General features: G+C 53.5%; 2 protein-coding genes across 11 annotated transcripts; both read right to left on the reverse strand.

Annotated features, from left to right (window-relative positions):
- Positions 1 to 1,216: 1,216 nt before the first annotated feature.
- On the reverse strand, positions 1,217 to 7,110 carry ENTREP3 (endosomal transmembrane epsin interactor 3). Of its 4 annotated transcripts, none has more exons than XM_082615386.1 (12): positions 6,314 to 7,110; positions 6,060 to 6,116; positions 5,751 to 5,861; positions 5,524 to 5,643; positions 5,251 to 5,358; positions 4,526 to 4,698; positions 4,296 to 4,395; positions 3,893 to 3,962; positions 3,083 to 3,628; positions 2,417 to 2,485; positions 2,057 to 2,310; positions 1,217 to 1,966 (listed from the first exon to the last, which is right to left on the reverse strand). In XM_082615386.1, exons 1-12 carry the CDS (start codon positions 6,536 to 6,538, stop codon positions 1,793 to 1,795), a joined length of 2,007 nt encoding a protein of 668 aa, XP_082471512.1. In that variant the 5' UTR covers positions 6,539 to 7,110; the 3' UTR covers positions 1,217 to 1,792. The 4 variants fall into 4 exon arrangements, with proteins under 4 accessions (XP_082471512.1, XP_082471511.1, XP_082471513.1 ...); XM_082615385.1 differs by having other exon boundaries at positions 4,526 to 4,701; XM_082615387.1 differs by lacking the exon at positions 6,060 to 6,116 and having other exon boundaries at positions 4,526 to 4,701.
- A 588-nt stretch (positions 7,111 to 7,698) lies between these two features.
- Positions 7,699 to 21,988, reverse strand: LOC309799020 (dual specificity protein kinase CLK2). 7 transcript variants are annotated; one of them, XM_082612025.1, is made up of 20 exons: positions 21,725 to 21,903; positions 19,947 to 20,116; positions 19,140 to 19,368; positions 18,363 to 18,450; positions 17,943 to 18,009; positions 17,651 to 17,767; positions 16,437 to 16,603; positions 15,121 to 15,215; positions 14,354 to 14,483; positions 14,167 to 14,249; positions 13,927 to 14,006; positions 13,649 to 13,739; positions 11,442 to 11,519; positions 10,667 to 10,789; positions 10,460 to 10,580; positions 9,885 to 10,013; positions 9,280 to 9,439; positions 9,070 to 9,171; positions 8,427 to 8,544; positions 7,699 to 8,148 (listed from the first exon to the last, which is right to left on the reverse strand). In XM_082612025.1, exons 2-20 carry the CDS (start codon positions 20,114 to 20,116, stop codon positions 8,002 to 8,004), a joined length of 2,295 nt encoding a protein of 764 aa, XP_082468151.1. In that variant the 5' UTR covers positions 21,725 to 21,903; the 3' UTR covers positions 7,699 to 8,001. The 7 variants fall into 7 exon arrangements, with proteins under 7 accessions (XP_082468151.1, XP_082468149.1, XP_082468148.1 ...); XM_082612022.1 differs by lacking the exons at positions 7,699 to 8,148; positions 8,427 to 8,544; positions 9,070 to 9,171; ... (3 more) ...; positions 10,667 to 10,789; positions 11,442 to 11,519 and adding an exon at positions 12,586 to 13,114 and having other exon boundaries at positions 18,363 to 18,447; positions 19,140 to 19,365; positions 21,725 to 21,988; XM_082612021.1 differs by lacking the exons at positions 7,699 to 8,148; positions 8,427 to 8,544; positions 9,070 to 9,171; ... (3 more) ...; positions 10,667 to 10,789; positions 11,442 to 11,519 and adding an exon at positions 12,586 to 13,114 and having other exon boundaries at positions 19,140 to 19,365; positions 21,725 to 21,987.
- Positions 21,989 to 22,129: the final 141 nt, after the last annotated feature.

Raw genomic sequence — 22,129 nt, forward strand, 5'->3', positions numbered from 1 at the left:
AGAGAGGGTGATGACTAGGGCTAGGTAGCTGGTGAGACATGGATAAATTCAAGGTAGGATCAGATGTGTTGGATGAGGGAAAAGAAGAAATGAGGGTGATTCCCAAGCTTATAGAAAGTGCAGCTAGGTGAATGATGGTGCCACTTATTGAGATGGGAATGTTGGAAGAGGAACAGGTGCTGGGGTGGGAATCAAGAGTTCCATTGTGGCCATGTTGAGTCTGAGAGGCGCATTAAATATCCAAGCAAAGATGTCAAATTGGAGGTTGGAGCTCATGGAGAGGTAAAGGAGAGAGTTATCCACGAACACACAGATGGCCTTTAAAGCCATGGATCTTGATAGGGCCACTTACAGACTGGAGGTAGAAAAAAGAAGAGGGCCAAGGGGAGCGCCCTGGAGCCCTCCAGTGTTAAGCGGTTGGGCAGAGGTGTGAACTCTGACAAATGATACCAAGACAGTAAAGCAGGAGAAAAATTAGGAGAGTATGATGTTTTCAAAGACAAGAATGGGAAAAATTCAAGAGGAAAGATGCTGATTATCTGGGTTAAATGCTTCTTAGAGGTCAAGTGAAATGCAGGCAGAGAATTGGCCAGTGGGTCTAACTTTTTTGCTTACTGAAAAATTTGTCAAGAGCAGTGCCTGGGGGCTTTCCTGGTGGTGCAGTGGATAAGAATCTGCCTGCCAGCGCAGGGGACACAGGTTCGATCCCTGGTCTAGGAAGATCCCACATGCCGTGGAGCAACTTAGCCCGTGCGCCACAATTACTGAGCCTGCGCTCTAGAGCCCGCGAGCCACAACTACTGAAGCCCGCGTGCCTAGAGCCCGTGCTCCGCAACAAGAGAAGCCACCGCAATGAGAAGCCTGGGCACCGCAACAAAGAGTAGCCCCTGCTCACCACAACTAGAGAAAGCCCACGTGCAGCAGCGAAGACCCAACATAGCCAAAAATAAATAAATAAATAAAATTAAAATTAAAAAATTTTTTTTAAAAAAGAGCAGTGCCTGGGGAGAGGTAGGGGAGGAAGCCTGATGGGAATGGGCGAGGAGAGAATGGATGTTCAAGAGTGGAAGGAAGGAAGAGAAAAAACGTTTGGTTATGAAAAGGGGCAGAGATATTGTGTGGTAGCTGGAAATAGATAATCAGCGTCTTGAGAGTTTTCATAACTATGAGAGATGCTAGAATAAATTTCAATAGTGACAAAGAATGAACCAGAAGAGAAGGGAAAATTGAAATTTATTGAAGCCTTACTTAGTGTGTTAAGAGCTTTACAAACTTTCGTCCTCACAATGTTTTAAGGATCAGGCAATTGAGGTTCAATAACTTGCCCAAGATCATGCAGCTAAAGGTGGCAGAGCTGAGAGGCCACCCAGATTTTTCTGACCCTTCATGCCTCACCACCCCATTGCACAGGCGTACAGCCCCTTGTGCTCGAACAACCGGGACATGCCTTTGCCCTGGCCACAGGGCCCGTGGTGAATTAGAGAGAGTCACTCTCATGCTGGAGGAACAGGACTTTATTTTCCTCCTCCAACGCTGTAAGCAGGGGCATCTCTCCGCACAGCCTGAACACCCATGCAGCGCAGGACAGAAGGTCTCCCCAGGCTGGAGGGGCAGAGGCAAGCAGCAGGAGCCCCTAGAGGTAGGAGGGAAAGGGATACTTCTGGGAGTGTTCAGCAGGTTTCTTTTTGTGTCAGCCAGTGCAAGGGGGTGCTGAAGGCTGCTGGTCCCAACCAGCTGGTGCCTGCGGCCCCAGCATTCATCTGGATCTGTTCAGTGTGGGAGGATGCCCAGGTCAGAGCCCAGTCTCCTGGCTGCCCCCACTGAGGCTGAGGCTGTGGGGGCGGGTGCCGCGCTCCAGCCTGCGGCCAGACAGGAGGCGTCTCAGGGAGGAGCCGGAGCTGAGGTCGCCGCAGCTGCGAAGGTGGAGGCTCTCTCGGCCTGGCCGGCCCCATGGGCTCCGGGGCACCTAGATGGGGCCACAGGAAAGAGCATCAGTGTGGCCCCACCTGAAGCACCAGGCTTTCCTGGGTGTCTTCCCTGGATTCCCTCACTCTACCTGCTTATGTCCATGGGCTCCATTCCCATTGGGGTCTGGGGCCTTCCTAGACATCTGGAGGAAACGAGTGACCAAGCCCCGGCCTGGCCAGCTGCCCTTCAGGTCCCCCAGGGAGTGGGCAGGTGCAGGGCCTGAGGGCAGGGGGACCTTCTGGAAGGTGGGCACAGGGTGCCGTTTCTCGGCTGAGCGGGCACGTAGCAACTTGGGGGAAGGGCAACGGGCTAGACGGAAGAGGCAGGCTTCAGAGCAGAGCCCTGGAGAGACAGAGGGAGAGGGAGAGTGGGTAGAATGGGAGGTGCAGAGAAGGCCAGGCAGCACTCCCCTACCCCCTGCCCCCTGGGCACCAACCATATGCTTCACCTGTATCTGCAGAGGAAATGGAAGCAGCTTCTTCCTCAAGCACTTTGGTATAAAGGTCCCTGAATTCAGCTGAGAAGGAAGAGAGAGACAGGGACTGAGTGGGAGCGCTCAGTGGATGCGCCCGCCAATCTCACGGCCCTCCTGAGAACTCAAGCCCAGCTTCCACACCCCATGCCCAACCAAGGGGGCATCATCTCTGCTCAGGTCCGCCAGCAACTAGATGGTACGATCCACCAAATCAGGGACTAAGGCGCTATCGTGCCCTGCTGCAGCGTCTCCAGTACGTGGCACGTAATGGTAACGACAAACACTTTCTGTGCCCGGGCTGAGCACTTGACCTGCATCTCTCCTCAGTAACTCCACAGTACCTATGGTGAGGTACTGTTATTATACCTGTTTTACAGGTGAGAAACTGAGGCTTGGAGAGGGTAGGTAACTAGCCCAAGCTGGGAACTGTGGGACTGCGTTCCAAAAACCAAATCCTCTTCTTTTAGCCATTAAACTGTTGATGTATTTCTAGGAGGGGACATAAGAAGTGTCTACTGCAGGAGTGAATTCACCCATTCTTCCTCCCCAGGGACCTCAACAGTGTCCCAAATCCTGGTGGGTATCGCTGGCCCTCTAGCTCCCAGTGCCTGCCCTCTCCTGAACCTTGTGGCGGCTCACCGGTGTTGCTGGAGGTGGCGATGCCCGGGTCACTGTGGGACCGTGGCAGCAGCAGCGGTGGTCGGGGAGCCGGCTGAGGAGGCCGGTGCCCCGGTGGGGTGAGGGAACCTGAGCTATCGCTGAAGCGGCGAGCCGGGGGGAGGGGGAGAGGGGCTGCAGCTGGCCGGCTGCCTCCCCGGGGGACCCGCCGCCTCAGCTCGGGGAAGCAGGGTCCCACCCAAGGCGGCCAGCCCTCCAGCCGGTGGCAGCTTCGGGCAGCTGTGGGGGCACCCAGCGGGGGTGGGGCCTCGGGGGCAGAGCAAGAATAGGAGCGGGCAGCTCTCGGGGGCCGCCGGGGCAGGGGGCTGTCCTCAAAGGGGCCCCGCAGGCCGCAGTCCAGGCTGAGGCAGTAGCCGGCGCGGCTGCGCTGAATAGAGCGGAAGAGCACGTAGTCAACGGAGCGCACGGAGCCCTGCAGCTCCAGCAGGCACGAGTCCTCCGACGGGCTGGAGCCCCCGGGGAGGTCACCGATGGCTGACAGCACCAGAGACCCGCTGTCCATGGACACTGTGGGTGGTAGGGGCTGCCGGGTAGCACCAGCCTGGCCTGGCCCAGGCGGTTCCTCTTTTCTCAGGCCCAGCCTCTGGCGGGCCATCCTGCCTCCAGTTTTATCTCAGAGGAGACAACTAAGCCCAGGATTGCAAGAAGCCCCAGCCCTCATTTGTTCCTCAACCACCAACTCGGTCTCGTCTCTCCCCCTCTGCCCCCCACACCCAGCTCTGCTATCCCAGGCATCCCAGACCTTGTCCACCCTCCCCACTTTCCGCTCACCATCTACAATGGAGGCCACTCGCTCACAGATGCAGGAGCCATCATGAAGCTGAGGATCAAACAGAGTGGCCTGCAGAAGACACAAGGGTCAAGGGTCAAGCCCTACACACTGATTAGGCCACCCCATAGGCTGGACAGAGCTCTAGAGACCTAGATTCCAGTCCAGCTTTGTCACTTTGTTCAAGTCACTTATGTGGGCCTCAGTTTCCACATCTGTAAAATGGAAACAACAGTTCTTACCCCCCCCACCTCGCCAAGCTATCAGGCAGATCAAAGGTGACAGTGAATGTGCCAGTGCCATACAGATCACGAGAACCAGTGTTATCTTTATCCAGTGACAGCAGCTCACCAGCTTTCAGGCTCTGTCTCTGACTCCCCAGCCCACACCAAGCCCTGCTCTCACCTGGCTGTCTCCTCGCAGCCCCATGACGGCCTCATAAGAAGGGGGGCAATCAGTAGGATACAAGGGCACCGGGCTGTCCATGGAGCCGTTGTAGGTGATGCTGGCAGGATGAGGGAGAGGGTCAAAGCCTGGGAAAGAACTCCTGTTCCAAAAAGATCCCTCCCCACCAATCCCCGGCCTCAGCCCCAGTCACCTTCTTTAGTTTCCCCACAGATTCCACCTGGCCTCACCTCTGTGCATCTGTTTCTGAGCTGCAGGTGTACTCTGGGGGATAGTAGGGCGGCGGGGGCACAGGCGGTACAAATTCCTCCAAGTCCAGCATGGTGTGTAGGAGAGGGGCTGGGAGCGAGGATGTACAGCCCAGAGGCCCCAGAGGGCCTGAGACTGAGCGCTCAGGGGCCAACTGCTGGGGAGCAAGCAAGTCAGCAAACTTGGTTTCTGGGAATACAGCTCCTTGGCTCCCAAACTCCTCTCTCATCTACATTTTCTGGCCCCACCCCCTCCAAGAAGCTCAGTTCTGGCCCCTTTGCCAAAACCAGTTCCTCCTCTAACCCTGCCCCAGCCGAGGACCTTCAGCTCTTGCCCTGCCCATCTAGAAAGTCCTCCTCTACATGGACCTTTCTGCACCCAAAATCACTATCTGTTCTCTGTCCCCACCAGAACATCAACCCATTATCCCCACCCCCATCTAAGACCTTCCTGACTCCGCCCAACTTTTAGTCCCACTTTTCAATGCCCCCAGACTGGCATCACGTACTTCTCTTACTCCCTGTCATTTCTCTCCTCACTCTCCTTTGGACCCCCTAAATATCCCTGCAACAGACATGCCTACTAGGTGACCCACAGCCCCTGGTGCTCAAAAGCCAGCACTGTATTCACCCCTCAAGCCCAATCCCAGCACACACACCCTGCCCACATCCTGCCTTATCGGCCTTGACCCCGGCTCCCCACTCACCGTGTGCACAAGGTCCAGGGAGAAGATTTGGATGCAGCAAACAATAGCAGAGAGAGTACAGATTATGGCGGCACAAACCGTGAGCCCACAGACGCTAAAGAGCAAGTTCTGGGGAAGGCAAGAGAGAGAGAGGGATGTGAGAGGCGCCTGGGGTGTAGTAAACCCCACATACTCGGGGCCTGTGAGGACTCCAGGAGGCAGAAGGGTGAGAACCAGGAAGATGGTGGGAGAGGAAGGAATGGCGGAGGGGGGGAGGGGGGGGTGCATGCTCACCTTGAGGGCCCCTCGGGCTTCATCACAGGTGGAGTTAGGGGCAACTTTCAGTTCCTGCCCCGACTCTGGACAGGGCCGCAGTAGAGGAACAGGAGGGCAGCACACACAGACCTTTCCGTCCTGAGCGGGAGTGGAGAGGGTGAGGCAGCCTGAATCAGGACAAGCCCAGGTTGTCCTGCACACCTCCCCCAACCAGCACTCTCAGGCTCTCTTTCCTCAAATCTCACCAAGATGCATTCTTGGAAGTCTCGGGCCAGCTGAGCGTTTTTACAGGAGAGAACAGAGCCAGCCATGCTGAGCATGACACAGAGCACCGAAAGCAAGGAGAAGAAGGAAATCTGGGGGAAACAGGGCACAGACTCAGGGCTGGGACCCCAAGAGTACCCTCTACCGCAGATGGAGCCACCCTCCTTCACAGACATTTGTGCCTGGACAGCATGAATGGGAGAGTCAATTCCCTTTTGGAGGGCATAAATAGGCATCCCCTCAGGTGCTGGGCACCTGCCTCCCCGTGGGCATCAGACCCTGGCACCTACCACTAGAGTGAACGGCCGCTTCCAAGACACAATGCCAACCACCCCGGAAAACGCCAGCTGGGGATAGAGTGGGCACAGGCTCAGCCTGACAGGGGAGGCACCTGAGTGAGCCCCTCACCACAGGGTGCACCCAGCTCTGTAAGGAGGAGGAGGACCAGGAGAGGGAGGAGAGGCCAGGATTTGGACTGGCAGCTGGTGTGGAGGGGTGGGGCCCGAGGAGCCTCCCCCACCCAACAACTGTGCACCCAACTCACCGAGAATCCAGCCCAAGACGGGCAGGATCTCTTGACGCTCTCGGTGGTGGTGACAGATGAGGCCACCATGCTGAAGGTGACCACCAGGATGCCCAGGAGCACCTGAGCCAGCCCCAGCGTGAGCAGAGCCTGCAGCCAGGGTCGGTGGAGACGGAGGTGGGTAAGGCCCCGGGTGCTAGGCCGGCTAGTCAGCGAGCGGCTGGAATCACTAGGCGAGGGCATCATGCCTGCCGCCCGGTTGCCTGAGCCTCGCTCGGCCCCCCCTGACGCTTGGGAGCATCTCAGAGGCGCCCGAGGCCCCGTCCTTCCTCCTCTCCACCCCCCTCGCTCTAGACCCCACTCCCTGGCTGGGTCCCCCGGGGCATGGCCCAGGGACTCCAGCTGAGGAGGGGGCCAAGGGAGGGGCGTCACGGAGGGGCCCCGGAGTGCTCCCTCCCCACCACGGGCACTGGACGGGCACCGTGCCCGGGACGGCAATGAGGACGCGGGGGCACCGGCTCATCGCATCTCCCTAGAGAAGAGAGGCGCCGAGAAGGGCCGGTCCGGGAGTGAACAGAGGGCGGCGGTCCGGAACCCTGGGAAGGGTGGGAAGGGTGAAGGCGAGAAGGATGGGAAAGAAGTCTAGAGAAGAGGGGAGAGGCGGCGTGACTCTAAAGGCGCGGTCGGTGTGCCCTCAGTGTCCAGTGGGATCCGAGGCTGCCTGGTGGGGAGAGGCTGCGGCGGCGCCGCCGCCTCCTGGGTCGCCAGCCCCGCTCCCCTCCCCACCACACCCCCGCTCCCCCAGCTCGGTTGCAGCAGGTCCGGGACTGGAGGCGGGGGATGGGGATGGGATGGTGCGGGAGGAGGGGCATGGTGCGAGGGCCAGCGCAGCGCACCCCGGGAGTTGTAGTCCCTGCCAGAGACCCTGTGGGAGGGGGAGAGGGAAGGAGGGAGGGAGGGAGAGGGAGAAGGGGAGAGGGAGGGAGGGAGAAGGGGAGAGGGAGGGAGGGAGCAGTAGGCAGGGTTGCAGGGCAAGCTGGCCTCGGGAGCTAACAACGCTTTCGGCTCCCATTTGAGCCCCACCCAGCCTCTCAGGCCCCTCGGCCTGCTGTGTTCCCAGCAGAAGTAGCGGCTTCTTCCCTGTCATTAACGGAGAGGGGTAGGGAGCTGGGCTCCCTGGCAGCTCCTCGATTCCACCCCAACCGTGGACTTCCCTCCCTCTTCCTGCGCCTGCTATCGGGCTCTGCTGTCCCATCCCCGAGAGCTCTCCATTTACACTAAGGCCAGGTCAGACCTTCCCTCTGGAGTCCACATTCTGCTTCCATTCTAGTCTCCTCCACTTTCTCTTCCATAATGCCTAGTTCCCATTAAAATTCTGGAAACGGGGTGATTTGTGTTCCAGTTCCACTTTCTTTTTATTTAAATAACCGAAGCAACAGCCTTGGCACAGCAGAAGGAAGCTGGGTTGGGGTGTGTAGAGGTGGCTGCAGTGTGGCCTGACTGGGGGAAGGGGAGTGGGAGGGAAGCAGTGACTGGGTCACACTGGGCTCCCCACACCCTTAAGTCAGGTTCAGCAGTCATGGCTGTGAGACTGGGGGCACTATAGTGAAGACATCAAGTAGTGACGTCTCATCAAGTCCCAGAGACCTCAGGGATGGGGGCTAGGTCACCTCCCCTAAGTGGCAGGGCCAGGGCATCCCAGTTAGGGGTCACGGTGCCCGGAAGGCATTTTCAGCAGCCCCAGCGGCTGCACTGGCAGCTGCGGTTCGCACCGCAGGGTTGGAGAAGACACCAGCTGCAAATTCTTGCTGGGCTTTCTGAAAGCTGGCACCTGTGCGGCGATACAAGGAGTGGATCTGCAAGTAGAGACATAGACTTTACAGCACGTTCTGGCCACTGTTATCCCACTCCAATCTAACGCCATCACCACCACTTACCAGCCTGCAGCTCTAGCTTTTCCCTTGTGGCTCCCTACCAACCCACACCCACACATACCCCACAACACCCGCCTCCCAGGTCCATTAGCTGAGAACCCGTCTGTCAGCCTGGCCCTCCCCAGTTGCTCCTGAATGTTCCACCCATGCCCCTAGGGACACGTGATCTCACTCTCCTGGCCCCATCTACAGCCCCTCACCCGCTTTAGCATCACAATTCCCAGCACGGCAATGCCAGTGAAGAACAGGGCAACCAGCAGCATGAGCACAGCTACAGCTGGGTTGGGCTTCAGCACCACCAGAGCAGAGATCCAGCCACTGTAAGGAGGGGAAAGTATATGGAAGTGAAGAGAGGCTGCTCACAGCTGGGTCTCTGTCCCCCCAGCTTCTCCGCTGGTTATGTCTTCCCACCAGGGGCCGTTTTCCTGTCAGTCTGGCAGCTTTCCATGCACCGCAATCCCAAACTACACCTACTCTCTTCACAGTTTAATCCCAGCTTCTGAACGATCAGCTCCCAGCTCTCCAAGCTCTTCCAGACATCCTCACTCCAAACAGACCTTTCTGTTGAGGATTCTTCCTCTTCTCCAACCATGGTTACACATGTCTCCTCCAGGAAGCCTCTTCAGATTGACCACAGCCATCTTTCCCTTAATCTATGTCTGTTGAGAGTTGTGTCTGGGCTCTCTATCATGGAGGACATCTTGTCTCTCTGGTTAAATTAGCACCTCCCAAGGATAAAAACCACATTTCCTTTTTCTGAACAACTCCTATGCCAGTACCCAAGGCTGACTTGGTCTACAGGAGTGGGAGGAAGGGGTGAAGGTAGATGGCAGCCTCACAGACCTGAACCCCCAACCTGGGATGCCAATGGCCTGGAGGACAAACAGAACATCCTGGACGAAGAAAATGAAGAAGAAAACGAAGAAATTGAATGAACTGTCACTCCTGCAAAGAGAAAGAAAGGGAAGTGTAGGCAAAGAATTAGGGTTGGAGAAGCAGAATGGGACCCATCCAAGTCCCCTCCCTGCCACCACCCCCACTCCCCCTTCTTACCGGAAAGCCTTATACATGGGGCGGTACCAACAGACGAAGGAGCAGGGGGTGAAAAGGAGGATCCAGAGGATAGAGAGCCCAAAGCCTGAGCCATTGCTGGTCTCCACACAGAAGCTGGCCAGGCAGGCAAGAAAATTCAGGAGAAGAGCCAGAGTGCTGCCTAAGGGTTAGAGGAACAGGATGATGGGTCAGTGAAAGCTCTTTTCCCTAGAAGCCCACCCCACAGCCCTCACCAAATGTGGCAGACTAAGGAGAGGAAGGCGGCTTCTGCCTTCACAGGATCCTCAGCAGGGGAGACAGAACTAGCAAATCTCAATCATGTGTGATCCCCTTGGCAAAGACATTTAAAGGATTCAGAATACATTTATGCATAAGGACAGGGGGAAGGGGGAGAGGGCAAGAACATACATTTGCCAGAAGGCTGGAGAATAAGTTCTAAATACTATAAAAGGAGTAATCCAGGAAGATTCCTGGAGAAATGAGCCTTTAACTCAAATGCTGAGGATAGGTGAAGTGTCTAGTTCTGGGTGAGTGCGCTCCAGGAAAAGAAAGATGTACAGGTTACTACCTGTACTTTTCCTTCAAAAAGGCTTCTCACTACTCACACATCCAGAGGTAGTACATGGTGGATACTGTCTTCTGAAATTCCTGGGGGATCTCCATGGAGATATCCTGGAAAAAGCAGGGCTGAACTGGGCAAAAAGAAGGTAGAGGGGGCCAATTGTTCTGTCGAGCTGTAAGGCACAAAAAGAGCAGGAGGATCTCACAAGTGAGACAGAGACCAACAAATCACTCCCCCTTCCTTTCACCTCCGGGTCTTCTCTTCTGTTTCCAATTTGAGGGCTCAGAGAAACAAGGGCCAGTGGCAAAAGTTATATTAATACTGAGTGTTTATTATGACTTACAACTTCTAAGCACTGTGCCCAGCATTTTGTATAGATGACTTTGTTTAATCCTCACAACAATCCTGTCAAACAGGTACAAACATTACTCTCATTTTACAAGTGAGGAAACTGAGGCACTCAAGATTAAATAACTTGTCTAAGAGCTCACCCTTAATAAGACATAGCACCCAAATTCAAACTCAGCAGTCTGGCTCCAGTGCCCATGCTCTGAGGTCCTTTTTTGAGACTTCGAACCTGTCAGATGCCCTCCCCAACCGTATCAAGGACCCACTTACTAGCTGTGCCCCCGAGGGCAGCATGCTGGAGTTCTCTCTCCCTCCGGTCCAACTCCTCTGCCTTCCGGTTGAGCTCCTCCTGCTTCTTTAGCAGCTCAGCTGTGGCTGCTGCAGCTGAAGCCTGACCAGTATGAGCAGAGGCCAATGTGAGTCCTGAACCCCAGGGCTGGTCCCTCTCCTCAACCTCTACCCATACACCCCCTTTACCTGGGTGCTGTAGGAGCCATAGTTCTTGGGTTCTGTGGGGCTGAGCTTTCTCGAAGACTGCAAAGGGGGAGCTGAGGGTGGAGCTATCGGAACAGGGGCAGGAGGCTCATAGCTTGGTGGTGGCTGTTGAGTTTGGAAAAAACCTTAGGAATCATCTAGTCCTTCATAACACAGGAATCTAGAGTCTACTTGAATACCTTTAGACCTAGAACTCATTACCTAAGGTGGCAGCCCCTCCCCCAGTTGTTAGAAAGCTAGTTCTTGTGTTTGTATCAGAGAACTCTTTTACAACCTGCAGCAGCCCTCATAACCCCTCACATCGAGTTCCTTACCCAGGACTCAAAGCACTCATCTACCGTATCAACCTCCTTAAACTTTTAAAAACTCTTACCTTTTTCTATTGCAGTGAGACAAACAGGTCTAGTCTTCTTTATCCCTTGTTTTCTAACTGTATACCTAAACATGGTTTGTTTTCTCTGCAACTCCAACCGGCCCCATCCCTTTTCTTCTTCAAAAAAGGCTCACCAGACAGGGTCTTCATCAGGCCCTGCCAGACTCCAGGTCCTCCCAAGACTGACATTTAGAGCTCAAACTGATGGATCCTTGGCCTTAGTGTCTTTAGGATTAGGCATCCCATGGCAGACTGGCCTCTCTCAGGGAGCTAAGATCACGGTGTTTCTTCCTTTGCGTGCAAAAAAGTCCCCTATACCCCAACAAAGTGGGCCTGTTGGCATACCCCACCCTTCCTCGCCCGCCCGTGCTCCCAGAATCTCACCTCCCGGGTCTCAAAAGGGTTGTAGACATCAAGCGTGGCATAGTGCGTGCTGGGTCGGTGCTGGATCACAGCTGGGTCCTGTGGGCAAAGATCTGGGGCTCAGCTGGCACCTGGTGCCTCTGGGGGAACTCACAGGGGCCTCTTCTCAACTGCTGTGGCTCCAAGGACTGCAGCTTGGGGGCCACGCTGTTGTCCCCTTATTTGCCCCAATCCTTCACGCCACACTGCCAGTACCAGCTCCTTAAGGGGCAGGGCCCGCCCCCCCAGGATGCTCACTGGTTTGGAGTAGTCGTCACTCCCACGTGGCGGCCCTTCCTCGGGTCAAATGTCACGAACGGGAATACAAGTTAGCCCGACCCTCTAGACTCGAAAAATCACCCCAGCTGCCCCAAAGAGGCCGGCGCAAGTCACCTGAAAGGGGTTGTCAAGCTCGCCGGGCTCGGCGAAGGGGTTTCCACCGTCTCTGCTTTGAGCCATGTTTGCAACTTCGGCTTGGGCCGCCCCCTGCCCTCCACGCCCCTGCCGCGGCAGTGGCTCTCAGAGCTCCCTCCGCTCCTCTCGGTCCGCCCCGCTTCTCTGTGCACGGATTGGCTTTACACACCGGAAGGGTCACAAGGATCCCCGCAGCAGCAGGAGGGTTGCGCCTGCGTCTCGGTCAAAGGCAAAGAAGGAAGTGCCCCACGTGACACCTCTCACTCAGTCTCAGTAGCCAAGTACCGCCCCTTCCCCACGTGACTTCCCTCAATTACCGAACTACACCTCCCAGCAGGCCTCGCGTCAGAATCCCGGTCCCTCCTCGTCTTCCGAGACATACGACCGGGGTCTTCCGACCGGTGATGGTACTCTCCCAGGAGCCCAGTTGAAAAAATTTTTTAAATCTGGACTTCGGGCTCTATCCTGGGGCCCAGCCTAAGAGCTACAGTAATCGAACCTCCTTCCCAAACCTTATCATTCCAGATAACCCTTCTCACCGTCAAGAAATGTTACCCAGCCATCACTCTCCTCCCGAGACAAACTGGACAGGTAAACTGGTAACCTGACTACAGTTAATTTTGGAGGATAAGATGGGACTCCCTTCGTTGCCAATCTTCTCATCCCTCCACCCCAGCACCCCCAAACCTCAAACTCCAGGGATGGGGGTCAGATGAAGCACGTCATTTTATTTCACAAAGACTGTACAAAATTCCTTATAAAACATGGGATAGATGCCATCTGGTTACCTCATTCTGCCCCTATCCAACTCAGTTGTGAAGGGGCAAGTGAGGGTGGGAAGAGTGTGAGATGGAATAGCATTATGTACAAGGCAGGGGTTGAAGTGATAGGTCCAAGTTCTTTCATATTTACACTATTTCACATATTCACAGGTACACAGGGAGCCAGTAGGAAGGAGTGGGCTCCGGCTCTGTTCTCTTGTATAAAAAAGCACCAGTGTCCTGAACTGGACACCCACTGCTGTTAGAGTGGCAGAGGGGCCCAGGGCCTGATCGTCACCGACTGATATCCCGACTGGAGTCCCACAACTTGGCGTTAGGTGGCTCAGCCCGAAGGCGGGCGAAGAAAGGGTGTTGAAGGGCTTCACCCAAGGTCAGCCGCTTAGCAGGTTCATACTCTAGCATGCTTTCAATCAGATCGAAGAGCTGGTGGTGTTCCTCTGCCTCTGAGGTCAGATACCGCTGGTGGTGGAGGGCAGGAAAAAGGTGAGGCACGATGCCTTACAAACCCTGCGTTCTTCAAGGCCCTAGATTTCAATCCTGAAGGACCACGGCTCTGCTTGCTACCATTATGAATGACCACACCGTGACCATTTCTGATGTCACAGCTCACCCTACCTTCCCACTAGCACAATTATTCCTTCATACTCTTTGAAAGTTCTACTTGTATATCCTTGTCAACTTCATGAATCTTCTTTAGCTTGTCAGTAAAATGTAACCTCTTCAAAGGCAGTTTATTCTTTTTTGCCTGACCTAAAGAATCCAGGACATTGCTTTCATCTCTGGTTGGCTCAAGAAAAACATGGCTGTCTAACCTCATTCCCTCCATAAAACCACTCCCTCTTATCTCTCTTCTATCAACAAAGATGTCTTCTTTCAGTTTTCCTCCCCTTCTTTCCTAACCCTCTGCTTGTGAAATGCATTCCAGGGGCAAAACACCTTAAGAAGGAAGTGACCTCTGGGTGGTGGGCACAATTTATTCCCAGCCCGGCTCACCCGAAGCGGTTTGCAGTTTTCTCGAACGTAGCGCCCAGCTGATGTGTTCTCATCCCAATCCAGGCGACCCCGATAAAAATATTTCTGCTTCCTAGAGGGGAAGGGGGAAGTTGAGGAATCAGGAGGTTCCTCTTGTTGTGGGATGATTCCCTTATTCCCTCATCTCAAGAGTAGCTGAGGGGAGGGCAGGTGTCAAAGAAAAAAGAAAATGATGTGATAGAGACCAATTTTGCGGAGAGAAGAGGAAAAGGGTTAAGTCCCTCCCACTCGAGGTTCACCTTGTCTTTCGGATCATCCGGGAAGGGATAGGACCCAAGATCCTTTCCATCATGGCTAGATGTTCTCTGTTGTCATGGGTCTGGGAAACAAAGACAGAACTGAGCGTGGGACCGAGAGGGGATGCTGAGGTCTAGCCGCCAAGAAGATAAGCAATGTGGAGTGAGCAGGCAGCTCCTCAGCAGACAAGGAAATTAGGCAGGAGAATACCTAGTGGTCATATAAAACACCCCACCACTTACTTGGAAGAGGGTGAAGCCAACATAGTATTCGAAGATGATGCAGCCTATACTCCACACATCACAAGGCTGAGACCAGCCCAACTCTGGGTAGGAATGGGAAGGAAAAGGTACTATGAGGCTCAGGGGGCCCTATCCTCACCACCACACCCCCTCACATACTTGGACAACCTTGTCCTTCCCCCCTTACCGAGGATGACCTCTGGTGCTCGGTAATGGCGGGTGGAGACAATGGTACTATGGTGTTCATGGTCAAAGGTGGCACTGCCAAAGTCTACCACCCTCACAGCTGTGCTCTTCACACTGCGCTCATCTCGCTTCTAGGAGCAAAGCAGGAAGAACATGAACCTCTGCACCGAGACTGAGAATGAACAGACCGAGCTTCTACCACTATTCTCTAAAGTGCTTCTGAGCCTTAAAAAAACGACTTTGACCTCCTGCCTGCTCCCACACATGCCTTCTGCTTTACAGCCACCCCCATAGCCAGCAGACTACTTTAGGAGTGGGGGAGGAAGAAGATTTAGGAATAACTGTGGAACAGCATGCAAGTCTCTATGCATCTGAAGAGTATACCCAAGTGACTAGTGTACAATATTTCTGAAAATATATAGCAGGTAGCAAAGTGAGGAATAGCTTCCTTAGCTGAGATCTCCATGATCTCCAGTTAGTCAGTGGAGATGAGCTTTCCTTACAGAAAGAAAAGGAAGCCCAAACCAAGAACCTTGAAAGCATTTTCACTCTACTGGAAAGTTAACTGAGGTTCTTTTTCCAAATTCTCTTCCAATTTGTCTTGTATCTCTCCCCTTCCAACTATTCTGGTACTGCAGTTTTAGTCAGAGCCAGAGCAGAAAATGTGGGAGAAAGAAGTAAAAGGGAGGACAGAAAGGGCTAAGAGAAAGGCAAAGTGGCATGGCCACCTGTGCCCACTGACCAAGGGGTGGACCCTGTCCATCTTACCTTCTCTAGGTTGTAGGTGAGTTCGTAGTCCGAATTCACAAACAGAATATTTTCAGGCTTGAGGTCCGTATGTGTCAGCTTGTTATCATGGAGGACTGCAGAGGAGAAGGCCAGGTCAGGGTTGGTCCAAGTGGCCAGAGCTAACTGGTACCAGCTGACCCCAGGCTTGGTCACCTAGCTCAAAGCTGGTGAGAAGGCAGGTCCAGAAGCACTAGGCTGCTTTCTGCTCTACATCCAAATGAAATGCCTAGTCTAAGAAGGCCTGTACTTATTTAATTTTTGAATTTTGTTTATTTTTTATACAGCAGGTTCTTGTTACCTGTTTTATACACATTAGTGTGTATATGTCAATCCCAATCTCCCAATTCATACCACCACCACCACCCCTGCCACTTTCCCCCCTTGGTGTCCATACATTTGTTCTCTACACCTGTGTCTCCATTTCTGCCCTGCAAACCGGTTCATCTGTACCGTTTTTCTAGGTTCCACATATATGCGTTAATATACGATATTTTGCTCCTTCTGACTTACTTCACTCTGTATGACAGACTCTAGGTCCATCCACGTCAGAAGCCCTATACTTACTAACATCAGATATACATGTACTTCTCAACCAAAGTATAAAGATGGCTTGCTACGGGGTTTTTTTTTGTTTGTTTGTTTGTTTTCCACACCGAGTGACACGCGGGATCTTAGTTCCCCAACCAGGGATTGAACCCGCACCCACTGCAGTGGAAGAAGAGTCTTAACCGCTGGACTGCCACGGAAGTCCCTATGGGTTGCATTTTTGCACTGACTTTGACATGTGTCTATCTGACTCCTGTGAATTCAACTCTGTGAAACTGTACTGTTATGAAGACTCAAGAGGAAGTATGTACTAGTCCCTACCTGGCCCCTTGGCTGCACTACTCCCTGCTCCTGCCTGGTTTGCTGGGAACAGAGAGCATTCTCAGCTCAGACAAATGTAAACCTCTAGCTCGAGGAATCTTTTTGTCTCTTTGTGCTTGCTGCCTGACTTACACTTTCCCAAGGAAGGGGAATAAAGGAAAAAAGAGTTAATTAGGTGCTTTGACTTCAAACACTTTCTCTTCCAGCTCCTGCTAGGTTCAATGTGGAGTAAGAGCAATCAGTGATGGTAAGGACATCAGTGAAGGAGTTAAGTCAGAAGAGAAAGAGATGTCAACATGATAGTGAATAAAAGAACTGCAGATAATTGAGTTGACTGTTTAGGGGCTTCAGCAGTGCACAACTGAGACAGAAGAGGTCCAATGGAGGGAGGGGCTGCCCCAGAGTCCGCCTCGGCCCGCCCCACTCACACTTGACGGCCTGGCACAGCTGGAAGGCCATGTGGCGCACTTGGTGGATGGGGTAGGGCAGGTAGTTGTTGTCTTTGAGGAAATCGAAGGTGCTAAGGCCCAGAAGCTCAAAGGAGATACACATGTGGCCATGGTAGTCAAACCAGTCAAACATCTGGACACAGAGGCTGGGAAGAGAGATGGGGGAAGGGGATGTCTGATGAGCTCCCATCTGCCCACCACCCCTCCAACAAGGAGGGACTGCATAGCTGTTGATTCCACATACTTGTATAAAAACATGCCAGCTATTATCACCAAGAAAATTCAGTTCAGCTAAGCAGTGGCCTTTCTGGCAGACCCAAGGAGAGAAGTACTACCTGCGAAACTTCAAACCATTTTCCTGCAACATTTTAAATAGTTAAAAAAAGTTCTATTTGCTGAGGAGCTGCCAAGCGCCAGGCTTCAGTGTGGACCGTATACTGTCAAACTGCCACTTCTGCATTCTGACCCCAACTCCCGCTCCTGAAATTCACTCACCATCAGCCATCATTGGGCCCATGTTTATACCTACTTATGTCTCTGCTTAATACTCTTTTTTTTTTTTTTTTTTTTTTTTTTTTTTTGCGGTATGCGGGCCTCTCACTGTTGTGGCCTCTCCCGTTGCGGAGCACAGGCTCCGGACGCGCAGGCCCAGCGGCCATGGCTCACGGGCCCAGCCGCTCCACGGTATATGGGATCCTCCCAGACCGGGGCACGAACCCGTATCCCCTGCATCGGCAGGCGGACTCTCAACCACTGCGCCACCAGGGAGGCCCTCTGCTTAATACTCTTATTCTACATTTAGATTATGGAATGTGTGTGATCAGAAAAATTACACATAAATGTCTGTGGCTTCATTAGCATAGTTCTAGTTATTAAAAGCACAACTAATTTTTTGATGAAAATGTTGATTCTCAGTCTCAGGGCCATTTCCAGGGCATATCCCTACTGAGGCCATCTTGGGTCGGAGCCAAACTGCAGAGCAATCTAACTGCCCTGAAAACAAGGGAAAGGATTAGAGAATGTCACAGACCTTCTCTTCCTGCCCTAATGTTCTACTACTCTAAGATGATGAACAAAAGATGGATGGATGAGAAGGTCTACAACTCCCCTGCCTGTCTAGTCCAGGTCGGGAAGGTTTTCCTGTATAGGGGTGGAGCCTCTCAGACTCCCCACATACTCCTTCACTCACTTACTTCTTGTTGTCAGGGTCCTTCTCATTGATTTTCTCCAGCACATTGATTTCAAGTCGAGCTGCTTCCTTGTACTTTTCCACATTTTTAATGATCTTCAGGGCAACTCGAGCTCCGCCCCTATAGGATGGCAGGAGAGGCTTTTGCTGGAATCTCAAGAACATCTCAGACTGAACAGGGCTGCCTGGGGATTAAGATATCCTACCTATGGCTCATTAGCAAAAAAGCCCTAGATAACCCTCACTACCTCTTTATGGCTACCAGGTGTGGAGTACAGAGGGGGGCTGACAGTTACCTGCGATGGTCAACACATTGTACAACTCGGCCGAAGGTCCCCTCTCCCAAGGTGCTTACAATTTCATCTGAAATGAAAAAGAGCAGGGTCGGGGAGAGGGAGGGAGAGAAGGTGGGGAATGAGCTGAGTTCGAAGAAAAAAGGGTACAGCAACCTGGGGTGAGGAGATGAAGGAAGGGGGAACAGATACAGATGGTCACAGGGGAAAAAAACCCCTGCATGATTCCCACCACCTTTAACCCAGGGGCCATGAGAGCTGGGAGTGGACAGCAGAGGTCAATTCTCAACAGCAACTCAAACCACCCAGATAAACAACACCACTGAGAAAAGGCAAAAGAGGCTGTGACTTGGGTTGGCTCGGGACGTTAGGATGGCTATGGGACCATTACAGGCTATAGGATTGTTACGATTTGGCTTGTACATCGCTCTTGTAGCCAGTCCCCGACGTGGTAGATGAGGTGGCCCTCAGCGTCGTCCTCTACACTCTTGGCTCTCCGGCTGCTGTGCTGCTGTCGGGGGGCGGGGGGGGTCGGAGCAAGCCAGGTGTCGGAGCGGGGGCCGGAGGGAGGCGGGGTGGGTGGTGGAGGGGTCACCGGTCACAGGCGCCCAGCCAGGGGGGACAGACGATGATGGGGGACAGTGGAAGGGAACACGTCAGATGCAGTAAGTTGGATCGGGGTGAGAAGAGAGAGCGGCGCATAATCCCAAGTCCCCAAACCCAAAATGGGAAAGGGGGGAGGCACGGGCAGAGCAGAGAAGTGGTGTCGTTGCCAATGTCACCCACAACCCCATGCTCTACACGATGCCCTTCCAGGCGGGCATAGGTCTCCCCTTGCCCCCACCCAAGCCCACCTGCTGACGGGGCCATGGAGTACATGGGGGAGAAAGGCAGTTCACAAGCAAGGTCCCCATTAGAAAGTGGAGGCCTTGGGGGGTGGAGGAGCTGCTCCCAACACAGTAAGCCCAGCATGCCAGGGAGGGCACTGGGGTTCACAAATGCTCTGTGCCCATCAATCTCCAAAGCAGATTCCAGGGCCCTCCAAGAGTCGGAGAGCTTCCAAGAGAGTAGACAGACTCAGTGCCCACCTTACTGTTCATGCCCCAAATGCTCAGATGAGAACAAGGATACTTCTCACTTACCAGGGTCCCAGAGAGCTGAAGAAGAGTGGGGAGAGGAAGGGCCTGGGCTGACACTCACCGAAGATGAGCGGCTGAATGTCCGGCTGCGCCGCCTCCGCCGTCTGTGCTTCCTACGGCTGCTGCGCTGGCTGCGGTAACTGCTGTTCTCCCGATGATATTCGTAGGAATGCCGGTAGTCTGTGTCATAGTAGGCTTCTCCCCGATCCCGGCTGTAGTCGTTGCGCCTGTAGCTGCCACAGTATCGCCGGTCATACGCCCTCCGGTCGGATGAACGATCATCATAGCTGCTGTTGGACAACAAACACCCATTAAGTGCATCTGTTCAGGCCACATTCCTTGTCATACAACTCCCTGGGAGGGCCTCCTCCTCCCCTCCAGTGATGCAATGGAATAAAGAGCCATTTCTTTTTTAAGCTATTCCTGACTGATATCCAGCTTTGCTCCAAACTATCCCTAACCCATCCCTCCCACTGAGCATGTTGCTAAGTTATTAAAACCATGGAGACCTACCTCTGTCTTGTCTATTAGCTCATTAGTTACCTCTAGCCCCTAGTCCTTTGCACTTGCTTTCCCTTTGTCTGGGACACTTCTCTCGTCTTTCAGACAAGCTTAGATGTCACGTTCTCTGGGACGTTTTCCTTGAAATACACATCTTGCCAACCAAACCTGTTGGATGCTATCTCAGCCCCCTACTATATACTTCCCCTATGATAAGACTCTTAACACCACAGTGTAAATGGGTTATTTTGTTATCCGTTTTGAGCATCACCTTCCACCAGCTACTTGGCTTGAAACCAATAAATCTTTGTTGAATAAATAAATAAGTGAGTGGGCCAAGTGTGAGTTTCTCTTCCTGAAGCCTCACCTCCGGGAACGGACATGGTAGCTGTCTTCCCGTCGGCGCCGCCGTGTCCGGTCACTGCTGCTTGACCAGGAGCGGCTTCTTCGTCTCTTATGCTTTCGGCTCCGATAGTGTTCATGGTAACTCCCCCGGCTGCCTCTCTCTGAAGAGTGGTACCTTCGAGGATGAGGCATCTGGAAGGGAAGGAAAAGTAGCAATAGTGGGGCGAGCTCTGAGTTTTCAGAAGTCCCCTCCAAGGACTGGCTGCTCCAGAGATGCTAAGCTGCTTTCTGCTCTTCAATTTCTACTTTTTTTTTTTTAACCACTCACAACTTCCTCAGTCTTCCTCTGTGCTTACAAGTCCTCCTTAATGAAGTATATATATTCACCTACTAACTCTACCCAAAAACTTTAGGAATCTTCCCCCCCACTCAGCTCATTGCTCTATTCTGATTTTCCTCAAACTTGCCTTCATGAAGACACTCAGGTCTGGGCCACAGCTCATTACAGTTGAGACTGTGTAACTGATGAAGACTGCAACAGTTCATCATTGGCTGGTATCTAGGATAGATCTATGCCACGCTAAGTTCCTCATAACTCAACAAAATAATGCTTTACTACAGACTATTATCACAAATGCTTTACAATCATTAAAAGTGTATCTTATCTCCCCAAATAGGCCATTCATGTCCTGAAGGCAGGAATCCAGTTTCCCAGGTTTCTACATATAGCTGTATAAACCAAATATAAGCAAGTTACAGGGATCTGGGTCTGGCTCCTTGAACTATCTTAATCATTTCTCACATCACTGGCCAAATCCCCCTTGAGTGGTTTTAAATACATGTGGCTCCAAGCTGCAGTCAGCTTCCCATCCAGCCCCTCCCCTTTTGTGCTTACTAAGTACAGAATAACTGGTTTTTAATTAATATCAGCACCAGTTGGCTAAAAGCTGGCCACCTTCTGGTTATTGGAATTGGAATGGCATGGTGCACAAATCCTTTTTTTCCTTCAAGGAAAGAATCAGAGAGTAATCACTGTCACAATCCAGGAAGATGAGGAGGGCAGAAAGCAATTACATAGGCCCAGGGACAGAAGTCTTGTTGGGCGGGGGTAGGATTAGGTGTGGAAAAGGCATGACTCCAACATCTGGCTCCCATTCTGAGCTACTTCTCAAACTGAGGAGGGTGGCATTTGATTCATTCCTGGCCTAACAGGGCTTGTTGGAAACCAAGAAGATGCAAGCACAAGACTCTCCCAGGTAATCCAACCTTGCTTAGCACAGCCACACAAATGTCATCTCACCATATACATACTGCCACCAAAGTCCCTCACAGGCTGTCCTTCTCCACATTCCTCCAAGGATCTCCAGCCTGCAACCTTTCTCAACTTGTGCATCTTTTTTTTTCTCTTTCTCACTCAGAAAATCCAGAAATAACTCCTAGGGTAAAACTCTTTCCACATCCTCCAAGTGACACGGTGGTGTCTTCCCCCTCTCCGGCTTTGGTCCAACTTTGATATTCTGCTCTTTCTCATCTCTGGAACCACTCCTATCCGTACTCCATCACCCCTTCTCCTACTCTGATCCCTCCCAACTTCCCCACCTGTCTTCCAGAATACATCTAGGGCAGGTCGACCTTCCATCTCATCTTCCTACTCCTCACCTCTGCCACTTCCCAGTTCTCAGCCCTCCCCCTCTCCTAATTTCGCCCCGACCCCTTGCCCCCAATCCAATCTTCTTCCCGCCCGCCCTGCGGTCGCCATCTTTCCGCGCGGCCCCGCGGCCCGCCAGCCCGCGCGCTCACCGTTCTGGCGGCGAGGCCCGTGCGCTTGTCCCACAGGAAGTCCGTGATGGCGGCGGCACTGAGGCCGGAGTCCCGGCACCCCCGCGGCGACGAAGTGCGGCTCCACCCCCCTAACCCGAGACCCTGGGACCTCCCGCCTAGTTCCCGGGCTCCGCTCCAGTCCCGCCCGCCCCGGCTCCGTCCCCGCCCCCAGGATCCGCTTGGCGCCGCTCGCACCGCCCCCGCCCGGGGCCCGATCCCAGCTCGGTCTCCGGCTCTGGCCTCTCCGATCCGCCGCCGCCACCGCGAGCGAGCACGTACGCACGCACGCACGTCCTGCGTCGCTTCCCAGCTACCCCTGAGCTCCGCCCCCAGGGCCGCGCACGCCAGCGCGTCTTCGCGTAGCTTGCGGCAGTCCGCCCGTGA

Source organism: Mesoplodon mirus, assembly GCF_964341445.2.
Source record: "Mesoplodon mirus genome assembly, chromosome: 3".
Classification (NCBI taxonomy): Eukaryota; Metazoa; Chordata; class Mammalia; order Artiodactyla; family Ziphiidae; genus Mesoplodon; species Mesoplodon mirus.

Bases quoted from the DNA above. Each gene is read 5' to 3' on its own strand.
- ENTREP3 (XM_082615385.1), bottom strand. From the start codon at position 6,538: ATGATGCCCTCGCCTAGTGATTCCAGCCGCTCGCTGACTAGCCGGCCT. The intron at 5,359-5,523 runs GTGAGCATGCAC...TGCCTTCCCCAG, and splicing joins AAGCCCGAGGGGCCCTCAAG to AACTTGCTCTTTAGCGTCTG. The intron at 1,967-2,056 runs GTAGAGTGAGGG...GGCCCCATCTAG, and splicing joins GAGCCCATGGACATAAGCAG to GTGCCCCGGAGCCCATGGGG.
- LOC309799020 (XM_082612025.1), bottom strand. From the start codon at position 20,116: ATGCCTCATCCTCGAAGGTACCACTCTTCAGAGAGAGGCAGCCGGGGG. The intron at 13,740-13,926 runs GTGAACCTCGAG...CTTCCCCTCTAG, and splicing joins CGGATGATCCGAAAGACAAG to GAAGCAGAAATATTTTTATC. The intron at 8,149-8,426 runs GTGAGGGGCTGT...CTCTACTTGCAG, and splicing joins GAATTGTGATGCTAAAGCGG to ATCCACTCCTTGTATCGCCG.